General features: G+C 43.7%; 1 protein-coding gene across 3 annotated transcripts in view; it reads left to right on the forward strand.

Annotated features, from left to right (window-relative positions):
- Nucleotides 1-13,102, forward strand: part of LOC140564036 (AT-rich interactive domain-containing protein 1B-like) — a 259,481-nt gene that overhangs the window by 203,894 nt on the left and 42,485 nt on the right. For all 3 annotated transcript variants that reach the window (XM_072689070.1, XM_072689072.1, XM_072689071.1), the window contains 3 exons: nt 1,379-1,462; nt 6,763-6,933; nt 12,573-12,897. In XM_072689070.1, the coding sequence (XP_072545171.1) occupies nt 1,379-1,462; nt 6,763-6,933; nt 12,573-12,897 (580 nt within the window). The remainder of the gene's footprint in view (nt 1-1,378; nt 1,463-6,762; nt 6,934-12,572; nt 12,898-13,102) is intronic.

Here is a 13,102-nt window from a genome sequence, read left to right on the forward strand (position 1 = left end):
ACTGTAGATATCCTCGGGGGAAGTATGACTACTGTGCTGCTTTACAGTATTATTTAGATCGTAGAATAAATCAAACATAGGCAGGATAATAAAGACGGTGGGTTTTTGAACCTTTTGAATTTCTGAAATTTTGGTGTGAATTTAAAAGCTCGGAAATTTTGTAATTCTTGGGATGTGTGATACTACATGGCCGATTAATTATGTTAAGTGGAATTATGACATACCTACATGTCCACGCCCTGAACTCCTCCCACTCATAAACCCTCATTCTCACTCCATCATTGTGTTAAAAACAACTCCACACCCTCCACCTCCTGGTCTCCTCCCTTCCTTACCTTTTTCTCACCCCTTTTGGGGGGCTTTGGCTTCACATTTGGCTGCACCGAACCCCAGCGGAAAAAATTCTGAGTCTCCTCCCCGTTCCAGTCTTTGAGGGCAGAAAACTGTCCCTTAACTTCCAGCGAGAACAAAATCTAGGACTGGAAACTGGATTCAAGGTCCAGATTTGACCATAAAAGAACCACTTTTGGTTCTATAAGGAACCATGGTTCTTTATGAAACCAAAGATGGTTCTTCTATGGCTGATCTAAGGCTCAACTAACCATCTGAAGCATTTTAAGGTTATTTAAGAGTGTAGAGAACAGTGAAAATGTAGGCAGCGCAAGCAGAGCAGAGGCTGAGATGAGAACCGACTGGGTGCACATGGACTAAGAAGCTCAGGCAGATATTGAGTGGCGAGGCCATGAAGTGCTGTGAGGTGATGGGAGGTTATTTTTATTGAATCTGGGATGAAACAGGTGACCAGTGTAGTGGATGGAGGATGGGAGTGATATTGACTGACTGTTTGGTGTCTGAGAAACCTCGTTGCTGGGTTCTGAATGTGTCAGCTGGGGATTTGGCAGGAAGGGGAATAAAGGGGGAATAAAAAGGACAACCGTAGTCAAGATGACAACTTCCCCATCCTTCAGGATGAGCGGGGGGTGGAGGTTTGCAGTGCTGCAGAAATGAATAAGATGCCTATTCATTCAAAGCCTATTCTGTTGGTCTTTCCATGTAGGAATAGGCTTTGAATGGTGTGGAGAAAAGCAATGCTGTATATTTGTACTGCATCAGTACAGTAGAAGAGCTGCCAGTAAAACAGTGAGCCATTGGACACCATTCTTAACAGCGATTCTGCTGTACATTAACAGTGTTTATATATTGTGCAGTGTATTATATATATATATATATATATATATATATATATATATATATATATATATATATATACAGCAGCTTTGACTGTGACTCAGCCAATCAGATTTTAGAGTCATAATATAGAGGAAATGAGGTGATTTTTCATTTCTCAATCCTTCTCTTTATTTCTCTTTTTCCGCAGGCTCCCAGCTAGCCCCCCAGACCCCTGGGAACATGCCTGACTCCCACTCCACCATCAACCAGACTCCTATGTCTCAGGAGAGAGGTAAACAGAAAAGCACCCCCGTTCCTGAGTAGACATAGACATACATCTATGAGTGATTGTGATTTTCTTTTTTGTAAAGAACAGACATGAATCCAGCGAGTAGCCTGGAATATACTCTTCAAAATAAAGGTGCTACACATGGTTCTTTGTGCGATGCCATAGAAGAACCATTCATTTTCGTTCCAAAAGGAACCATGTTTGTAATAGAGATGTGTGTGAGTATGAAGAACCTTTTTACATTTTCATCAAGTGAAGGTTTAGATCTTTAAAAGCTTCCCCACACTCACACACATCTCTACTACAAACACGGTTCCTTTGGTGAATCACTCAAAGAACCATGGAAGTACCTTTAAAAGGTTCTTCACACTCACACATCTCTATCTCATGGCCATGTTTGTAATAGAGATGTGAGTGTGAGTGTGAAGAACCTCTTAAATCTGTACTTTTACATCAAGTGAAGGTTCTTTAGACTATTAAAGACATGTTCCCTGTTCTGTGGCATCACTCAAAGAACCATGTGAAGAACCGTTATTCTATAAAGTGTTTCTGAATTCTCTCTGTTTCTCATTTAACAGCTGAATCCTGCTGGGAACAAATTGTCCTAAGTGTCAACATTTGTTTACAGTTTATCATTAATTAGTGTTTCAATAATTAGTGTTGTTATTGTTGCAAAAGCTTTTTTTTAGTGCGACATTTTGATTGTTTTCTGGTTCAATTCTCTAATTGCTGCTCCTGTAAATGAAATAAAAAAAGAAAGAAAATGAAGTACAGTAAAAAATACAGCACAAATCAAAGCCCAAAGCCTACCAGAGAAATGTCCAACTGCACAGACAGTCTGCTGGTAGAGAACCAGGTGTTTATAATGGAAAGGTGTGTGAGATTGAAGAACCCTTTGAACGTGCTGCAAATGGGTGTTGACCAATACCATGAAAGAACCACATTTGTAGTAAGGTGGCACGATACTACTTTATCACGTCCGATACAATACTGCAACCTTGCATATCTGCCGACACCAATAATAATCCCATTTTTGTGAAACTGGTGAAGAACTGTTGCATCAAGAGATGTTATTTATTTATTTAGCACAACGTTTTGATTGTTTTCTGTTTATATAAATGTAGAAAAAAAAAACAGCACTAATCGAAGCCCAAAGCCTACCAGAGAAATGTCCAACTGCACGAACAGTCTGCTGGTAGAGCAACGTCTTTTTAAGGCTTGAACAAATAAAATTTCAGCATCTAAGTAAATCTAAGTAAATTACGTAATTAATAATATAACATCCTTTCCTCTTTTATTCAGTGTTTTTTATGAATTCTGAACTATTGGAACTATTGGGAGCTTTAACACTAAGCAATCATTGGTACACTCGTATAAATAAGGAGGCTTTCAACGGTTCTGTGAGGAATGTCTTAGAAAAACAACTTTTGGTACCACAAAGAACCGTGTTTATAACAGAAAGGTTTTTAACAGAAAGGTTTTTATAACAGAAAGGTTTACCATGAAAAAACACCTTTGTTTCTGTAAAGAAACACATTTGTAGTAGGGTGGCACAATACTACCTTTTCACATGCGATACCAATACTGCAACCTTGCATATCTGCCGACACAGATAATAATCCCATTTTTGTGAAACTGGTGAACTTTTTTAAACTTATTTATTTATTTAGCACAGCGTTTTGATTGTTTTCTGTTCATATAAATGTAGAAAGAAAATGAAGTACAAAATAAAAAATAAAAAACAGCACTAATCAAAGCACGGACAACTGCACAGACAGTCTGCTGGTAGAGATTTTCTTAAGGCTTGGAGAGGTCAAATTTCAGCATCTACTGAAGTAAATTACGTAATTAATAATATAACATCCTTTCCTCTTTTATTCAGTGTTGATTTACAGTATGATGTGGACTGCAGAAGAAATCAAAGCCATTACAATAATGATGGTGTTTTTAATGAAATGTGTGGAATTATTATTACTATTGGAACTATTGGAAGCTTTAACACTAAGCAATTATCGATACAAGAGTGTATAAATAAGGGGGCTTTGAACGGTTCTGTGAGAAATGTCACAGAAACTTTTGGTTCCAAAGAACCGTGTTTATAACAGAAAGGTTTGTGAGTGTGAAGAACCTTTTGAATGTGCTGCAAATGGGTGTTGACCAGTACCATGGAAGAACCACCTTTGTTTCTGTAAAGAATCACATTTGTAGTAGGGTGGCACAATACTACTTTTTTATGTCCTATACCAATACTGCAACCTTGAGTATCTTCCAATTTCAATAATAATCCCATTTTTGTGAATCTGGTAAAAAAAAAAAAAACTCACATCAAGAGATTATTTATTTGTTTATTTCCCCTTTTGATTTGATTGTTTTCTATTCATGTAAATGTAGAAAGAAAATAAAGTACAGTAAAAAATACAGCACTAATCAAAGCCCAAAGCCTACCAGAGAAATGTCCAACTGCAAGGACAGCCTGCTGGTAGAGCAACGTCTTTTTAAGGCTTGGACAAATAAAATTTCAGCATCTACTGAAGTAAATTACGGCTCTCTCTTTCTAGTGTGTGGGAAGAGCACATTCGGTTGCTTATCTCTATTTCTTCTATTTCACTCTCGCGCTCTCTTCTCTCTGTCTCTCTCGCCTTCCTCTTTACGCATGGTCTTTCTGACCTCTGGAAGACTGCGGTTTTTGCATTATGCTGTTTAAAATATATGATGGGAGTCCAGTCTCGCAGCCACGCGGCCCTTAGAGCTCATTTTATTTCCATAAATTCAGCTGAGCGCCTTTTTTTCCAGCCCTCTCCGCTTTACCACTCGGATCATTGTTGTCCAGCTAAGAGCCAAGCTTTTTGAGCCAAGCATGTGCTCGGGGTGGGATGGTGGTGGTGGTGGGGGGGGGGGGGAGTGGAGGGGCGGATGGTGGTGGTTGGGGGGGGGGTGGAATGCATTATTTGCTTTTAGCACTGTCTGCACAGCGTTCTCTCTCTCTCCATCCATTTTCCAGGCAATTTAAAACGTGGTATTACACAGTGTTTTTTTTTTTTTTTTTTCCGAACTCCCTTACGTTAATGGAAGCAAAACATTACAATAATGTCCCCCCGTTAAAGCTATTCTCGCTGGCAGCCTAAGCACTTTCAGCCCTCGTCTCATCATCTGCGGCTCGCAGACGGCTAGCTGGGTACTGCTGCCCAAGCGGAACAGAGTGCAGGGTAGATGACCGACCGCCTGTCTGTGTGTGTGTGTGTTTAAAAGGGCCCCACTCAATAAAAAAAAAGGAGCTGGCCCCGTTCTCGACACACGTAGCTCTTATGCCGCCCGCTTGCTGCTCTACCGAACATTTCCATTTAGCCTAATCTGGAATATTACTGTGCAGAGCAGCCTGGCAGAGGCAACCTTTCACATCTGAGTGGATTGGAGGACCACCAACCCCCCTACCCCTCCCCTTTTAGGTCTGTTTGCCCAGGGATTTTAAATGTAATAAAGTGGCACTCCAGTTAAATATTGGGTCCAGTGAGGATTGCTCTAAATGTCACTTTTTGCTAGCTATTCAGCTCGTGAATGCCCCCACAACGTTTTACATAGTTTTTATATTTATTTTCCTCCATCGCCTCACAATTTAGCTCCAGTTAAATCCCAGTGTTGCAGGTCTCCCCCTCCATCAGAGACCACCATGTTACCTGGGCCTGAGAGGACCGGCAGGCATCTCCTGCCACCACATCTTTTACACTCTCTGCAATGTGGTGCAACCAGGAACCGTAGTATCTCCTCAGACATGTGAAATACACACTTACACACCTGAGTAGCTTTTAGTTCAGAGGTCTTTGAATCTGGACCTTGAATCCAGTTTCCGTTCCTGGACTTTGTGATCCTTGGTAGGTCAGTAGCCATGTAGTTATATCAGCTGTTTCCTTAACATCTAGTGATTACCAAATCCAGAACTGGAAACAACTGGATTCAAGGTCCAGATTTGATGACCTGGGTTCTAGATAATCTAGCTGGGCTGGTAGGTACTCTGCAAGGTCTTTGACCTAGCTAGTGATCACATCAAACTATACATATACTCTGTATAGCTCTCAATATGACTCTCTTTTAGATGTATACATTTATCCTGTAGCAGATACTGGTGTCCTGTTGTCCTGTTATAACAGAATACACTACAACAGTACTTAGAGACTGCAAAACTAGCCCATAACCTAGGAGACAAAAACAACCACAACTTCTTTTTAGATAAATAAATACTTGTGATTTTGTTTGTATTTTGGTATATATTTACTCTCCGCAATATATATATATATATATATATATATATATATATATATATATATATATATATATATTTTTTTTTTTTTTTTTTTTTTTTTTTTTTTTTTTTTTTTTTTTGGATGCTATACATGGCATCCAAACGTTCAACTTCAGACGTAAAGCAAAAATCTACTTTAATTCTGCTGGTTCATTTAATATGTCCATTGATTAGTCTCCCCACAACATACAGCGCATCCCTAAAACTCAGGACTGGACTGCAGCATCGTCCGTGCTGAAAGATCTGACTCTGGGTCGACCATTACAGGTAGCCAGAGCTTACTTATGGAATGATGAAAATCACAATGTTATTACCAATGTAAAAAAGAAAATAAGCAAATGAGAAAAAAGCCTGAAAATGAGTGGAACAAAATAGTGACCTAAAAAATACCCCAGTTCTATGGGGTGGTTTGGGTAGCTGGATGGAGGCCGGTAGAGACGCTGAGGCTCGGCACTAGTCGCCAAGCTTAGGCTCCTTTTTCAAGACTGCTTCCTGCAGTGTTCCACCTGGGCCGCACGGTCTGCATTTGCCAACCATAAGGGGTTGTGGTGCTCCACCTTCCACTGATGTCCACTGAGGGTGCTGAAATAGCCTCCCCCACCACAGTGTAGCCTTGGAGAACAGGGAAGCTCATATGCTGCTGTTTTTCTGGCTGGGCTTGGGCCTGCTACCAAACTAGGTGTTGCCCAAAGAGGTGAACCTTCAGAGCTTCAGATGTGTGGAAGTTCACCTCAGATTGATTGTTGTGGGGTGGAGAAGGTCAGCAGGATTTTTCTGCAGTTGCAAGTGTCTGCTAGTGTAACTAGCGTCTGAGCAAACAGCACATGATGAAATATTAATGCAACTGGAAAAAGACCTATCTTTGATGATCCTGTTATGCTAACAAAACCTGTTCAGGTCAATAGCTGGAAAGTTACAGTGGACATCAGTCGTCACTGTGAGAAGAAGCCAGAAGAAGCCCAAGCGCTCTCAGATTTCTGACAGACAATGTATGTTCGTTCTTCAGGGTTCTTGACCAACATGCAGAGGAGCCAGAGCCAATATGGTCCTCAGTCAGGTCCACCAGTGTCCCCACACCTTTCAGCTGGGAGTCAAATGCAGCACGGCATGAGTGGCTATCAGCAGGGCAACTCCACTGGCTCCTATGGACCTTCAGGTGGACAGTATGGACCTCAAGGTATTGTCTATTCTCATGACGTTCACTGCACTGCTGTCGTGTACAATTTTGCCTGTATCTCTTCTATTACTCAGAAAACCTCACTCACTCTGCTACTCTGCTCAATAATAGCCTATTTGTGAGCATCTGTGTTGTTTTTGGACCGTTGTGGAAGTGCACACACACACACACACACACACACACACACACACAGTAACACACATACACCTTTCTTTCGTTCTCGTGTAGCGGAGAAAGAGAGCCAAGGTTTGAGAGGTCAGTGGAATATTCATGAAGTTGAACTGCGAATGCTCCCCACACTTTTTCTGTTTTCATTGGATGAATGAAATAAAAATGAACCTGCCGCTGTTATTAAAAGTTGCACCCTGAAATTAATTTTAATGTACCGGCTAATTATCGGAGGTCAGTGCTTAAGTGTCACCCTCTCTATAAAGTTGTAGACTGTGCAGATGACTTCATTAAAAGCACCGTGCGCAAGTAGAGCAGGTCGCATTCGACTTGAGGCTTCTTTGACCCCTTCTGGCCCGCCTCGAACAGGTCGAGTACAAAAGGAGGCCGCTGCGGTTTGGCTCCGTTACTATGGTAACCGTGATGTCCACTCCACTTCGCGGACGGCCTTCTGAACCTCCCTCGGATCTCTGGCTATGCTCTGACCCTTGGCTAAAGCACTGTCGGGAGACATTCTCCCACGCTGAATGGAAGCCATCCCCGGTAATAATGGAAAAAATTCAGGGAGGGAAGAAAAAATACCATTAAGGAAAAAGATGTTAGTTACTCTTGCTGCTTTCATGCAATGTCAACACTGTCCCTGTTCTGGCTGGCTAGATAAGCCCATATGTTAGTATTTATGCTGCTGTAATCCTTCAGTCACACAACAAAGAGAATATTATGATATTCATGTTGTGTGCTTTAATGTGTCATTGTGATAAATGCACAGTCTGTTTTCCTTTCTTAATCTCCTTCAGACCCTCCCTCTTCAACAGTGATGAATGGTTCACATATATTTGGTATTATTCCCATCCGCCCTCTCTATTCTCCTAATGTATCGCAAGAGGAGCGCCACCAATAACGAACGAACATGTGAAGGAACGCGTAAGGAACGATGAACGAAGTACTCGGTGATGGGAAGGCAGTTTACAGGCCGGTCTCCCTCCCACTTAGTAACATGTGTGTTGGAGTTTGGCCATCCCCAGAGGCGTGGCAGGGGCTTACACCAGGCCCGGGTTATGCTGAAAGCCTTGCCGGGTCAGGCTAGGGTGAGTGGGCCAGCCAGCTGCTGCTCATTGTTCTTGATGAAGTGTCCATCTGCTTTCTGTCTCGCTTCCTGCCAGAGAATTGCTAACTCATTAAACCAACATGGAAATGGGCTCCAAGCCTCTGATTGCTCTGCTGCAGGCTGCTTGGGTCAGTGCCTGGAGGCGGGAGCTTAGAGCCATGAGCACATAACCATGGGCCTTCGCCTATATTCGTGGAATATTTCGAGCCAGGATTTCAGGAGTTTTTCACATGACCACAAAATCAGACTTCAGCCTAAATTCGTGCTGTTTAACTGTTGGAAAATAAGCATTTATCCTGTTCTAGTATCCAGCTTTAGTATCTTTGGATGTCTCACATGCTATGATAAACACTCATGCTGTGGTGTTTTTCCTTAAAGCAGCCCCGGCTTTCCCCCTCAAAGATACACTTTATCTCTGCTAATAAGCGGATAAGAGGAACAACAGTTTTGCGGCAGGACGGCTCGCCTTGCCCGTGTTGCAGTTTGGACGCGGGAACTCAATCCTTGCCTGCCTCGAGGAGCTGGAGGTTTTGGAATGGGAGGAGGCCGAGTAGGGAGCCCTGAGGCACCTCGAGTTCCACAAGAGACTCCCTGCTGAGAGAGCTGCTGAGGTGGCTGGGAGAGAATCTCAGGCCCCAGGCCACGAAAGAGAGAGACTGGCAGAAGCAGCAAGTCAGAAAGAGGGAAAGAAAACTCATGAGTTAGAGGAAAAGAGGATGAGATGTCTTAACTGTCAAAAAAAAACGCGGAAAAGTATGACTTTTCTCAGAGCATCTGCCACAGAGGTCGTGTTCTTTACTGTGTGATGGATTCAGAGCAGCAGAACTGTAACAGGCAGCGCAGTGTAGAGCTCTCGAACTGTACAGCCTTGTTTGCGTTGCTATAATTTATTAGCAAACTAAGATATTTAGGTTAATAGAAATCCCTTGGAGTTGAAATGGAATATTTATGTCCCGTATTTATTATTTATGACATTAATAGAACTTCTGAGCTCCTTCATTAGAGTTACAGCAAATTTAAAAGATTCTGGATTTAAAACTTCTGACTTCCCTGGCAGAGGTAAATTAGGCATTTGGGCTGATTTGGAGAGCAAAGCATTTAACGGCGTATAAACGAATTCCTGAGGTAATTTACGTGTTGAAGTTTTAGCGCTGTTGACTGGAACGAGCGAATGGGGCCTGGCTGAAGAGTGCTGAGGAGGCAACGTCTCTAATCTGGTCGGTCACAGTCCTCTTCTCCTGCGGGAGAGTGAGGATTAAATACAGCTCAGGAACAGCGTCCTCGGAATGTGTGACCATGCCTCGAATTTCCATGTAATTGGTAACGCGCCACAGTTTCTCCCTCCTTCCGGCCTGCTATGAATACCACACCTTCCAATGGCGAGTGCCTGGGAAGAGATGGTGGTGGATATCTGAAAGGGGTTTAGGCTGATAAAAAAAGACTGTGGCTCATTTTTTGCTTGAGAAGACACTAGAATAGCCAATGCTGTGGGTTTGACCGCTTTGTGAAGAAATGAAACCGCCGGTGGAATGAATCCCCAGATCTATTCGGTTATTTGTGGCAACATTCCGGGTTAAAGATGAGCTCCTCAGTGGCTGGAAAGGACGGCGCTTGAGATTGAGAGGCGGCCCTTATCACCTCTGAAGAGGCCCTGTTAGCCAAGCACCAGCAGTTCTGAAAATTAGCCATTTTCTAGGAGGAAGAAAGAGAAAAGTGGGAAAATATCACATGGACACTGACTGCAGGGTGCTTAGTAAACCCAAAAGATCATTTCTTCAGAGCAGGGCCAGCAGTTTCTTTCCTCCACTGCACTCTGTATCCAGTCCCTGATGAAATTTCAGACTCTGGTCCAAAAGAAGCTCAGTCTAAATGATTTATCGATTCGCAAATTTTAACATATATAAAACCGTGTTATGCACAGTTCAAGTTCTAGATAAAGTTCAAAAGATGAAGTGTGAGAAAACAGAAGAAACTGATCATGAAGCAATCACTGGGTACACACCAGCTTGTTTGTTGAGGAGGTCAGAATAGTGGGAGAACTGAACAGCAGTGTGAGGTCTGAGCACGGCTCTGCAGGAGATGCTGGGACCCATCCTAAATCAGAGCGAAAGTGCAGCCAAAACACGCACAGTGTAAGTGATGGCCAAGCTACCCAAGCGAGAGTGAAGGCAGCTCAGCAGCTGTGCTGGACTCTCCAAGGTCCAGCACTTAAGCCCTTGCTGCAAAGAACACCGTTGCTTTGACAGCAGTGTGAAGCAGCATGCCAGATCAGCCTCGCTTCTCTTCAGAGTCACGGCCCGGCGGCACAGCGTGAAAACCCGGCTACGTTTCAGCTTCACATCCAGCTCTATTGTTCAGGCATCTTTGGAAAATCGCCACTTGTCCATAAGCAGCTATTTCGGTGTTTCCGGGCTCGGAGCTTCAAACTCGCGGCATGTAATTTTAGAAGTATTATGTCACCTCCATTCAGATGCCGCACAAATCTCAGGTGTATTTCCCACATCACAGGGTTGAATTCCTTCTAGTGGAAACACTTTGTTGCTATTGAAATTCCTTCCATGATTCGTGTCAAGTTTTCACAGTGAGCTCCGTGATTCACTTCTCTCTCTTTTTTTTGTCATTCAGAGCAGGGAAAGCCTCTAGGTCTTATAGGGACTTCATCCCCTTTTCCAGACATATTCACTGGGGATTAGACCGTGAGCCCTAACTAAAGCACCCATAATGAAATCAAAACAAATACCCCCCCCCCCCTTCCAAAAGAAACACTTATGAGCCGCCCTCCACTTTTGTCAAACGGATTTTTTTTCCCACCCTATTTCATGCATGGTAGGACGGAAGGTCGGTAGCAGTCCTGGCTCTTTTCCACGGTCACAGATTATAGGGATGTCAGGGGTGTCATTTGGCTTCTTGCTTGTGAGTAAAGCAGGGGGAATCAAAGGGCATTTTAACCTGCAGCCTGCTGGGGCTGTGTTAACAGATCTGGAATGGGAAAAGGGCTTAGTGTGCAATGGTCAAATCAACACTGTGTAGCATTCTTCCCTTAAAATAGCAGCTTCCAAATCATTATGATGCTCCGCTGACTCTCTCTCCCACTCTGGGCTCGACACGCTGGCAGTGAAACTTTGGTGGAACTGCATGAGACCTGCATGAGACCTCTAGCCAGGTACTGCGTGATGCCAGAGATGTTATAAATGAGGAGGTGGTCACTGGTTGTAATGTGAACAGACGGCTCTACGACAAAATGAGCCAGTCAGCTCACTGGTTATGCCGTAAGTGGATGAAAGTTGACGGTTTTGTGGTGCTAGTGGTTAGTTGCACCCATTGCTGACACACAGCATGTCTAGTCCCTGTAGAGACATACTGCCCACCAGCATTGAGCTGTGGAGCAGTGGTACTGTGTTTTCTGGGATGATGGATGGTGCTCCAGTACCCCAATACGTTAGGGCTGAATTGGTGAGTTAGGGATGAGGTGGGTGTTGATCATGCAATCATATCCTCACAGCAGTGCTCTAAAAAATCTAGTATCTAGTAGAAAGCCTTCTTCCCTGGACAGTAGAGATTTTTTATTATCTTTGATTTCAGAAGAAACAATGAATGAGGTGTCCCTGTACTTTTGTCCATATAGTGTACAAAGCTTTTTGCTGGACAGCAGTGGAATGGAAGGGAATATGACTGAATACTGACATGTGTCCAGCCTGGTGCGTAACCTGGTTCATGTGTTTGCCGCTACAAGACTCGGGAAGACGCCTGTGCTGCTGGAACCCAAGTGCACGGGTTTATAGAGTATTAAGGTATCAGGAGGACTCCTTCTGTCACGCCTTCCCAAGCTCTCTGGACAATGGCGAAATTGTTTACTGGCAATTAAGGAGACTTCACAGTGTTTCAGGAACTTTAGCTCAAGCGCTTGCAGTTGTACTTGTGTCAGTTCAGCAGATTCGCCTCAGTGCTGAATGCCATCAGGCCCCTGATGGCAATCACAGGGACATTAGTGCTAAAACCCATTGCACCATGAAGAAGCGCAGTAAATTACTGTACGCTGTGAGATCATTTGTTCTTCAAGTCAGTATAGGTATACGGCCTCTGCAGAACGCTTCCTATCTCGTTTAAGGCAAGCGTAGATCAGGGAGTATTACTTTAATTCGGTAATTTGGTTAAATTGACGCATAATGTTTTTTTAACAGTGTGTTTTTAGAACCTTTGTGCATTTGAGGGCAACCACAGTTAATTAAGAAATTGCTGTGTCTTACTGACTGTGGCATTTTGTGTGATTACAAAAAAAAAAAAGACTCCAGACTTCTGTATCTAAGCGGAAGCGCTCCTAAACTAATCCGAATTTTCCATTTCCTCTGCCTGCTCCCTTCAGGGAACTACCCAAGACTTCCTGCCTATGGAGGAATGGCTAACACAAACTGCACTGGTCCAGGACCTGCTATGACCAACAGCTTAGGGATGAACTCCAGCAGCCCAATGCATGGGCAGGGTCCAGGGCATCCCATGTCGATGGGCCGCAGCCCAGGCGTCGCCAATCGCCTCTACCCAGGAAGTGGGAACAGCATGGCGCCCACCTCTCCCAGCATGCCACAGTCCGCTGGGCCAGGGATGGGGCCTCCAGTAGGAAACGTGAACCGGAAGGCCCAAGACGGTGCAGCATCTGCGATGCAGACGGCGGGCAGCTCTACACAGGGCAGGTGAGTGTCTGTATGTGTGTGAGTGTGTGTGTCGGTGTGGTAGTTTGGTACTCTGGCCACACACCATGTCACTGGTGTCATGAAGGACAGAGCCCCAAGCGTTCTGCGCTAGTTAAAGATTGTAACCTGAAGTGACAATGTTCTGCATGACAGCGATACGGTTGCCGTTGGTGAGGAGATCTGAAGAGGAAGTGTTTTTCGCTGT

This window comes from Salminus brasiliensis, chromosome 10 (assembly GCF_030463535.1).
Source record: "Salminus brasiliensis chromosome 10, fSalBra1.hap2, whole genome shotgun sequence".
Taxonomy (NCBI): domain Eukaryota; kingdom Metazoa; phylum Chordata; class Actinopteri; order Characiformes; family Bryconidae; genus Salminus; species Salminus brasiliensis.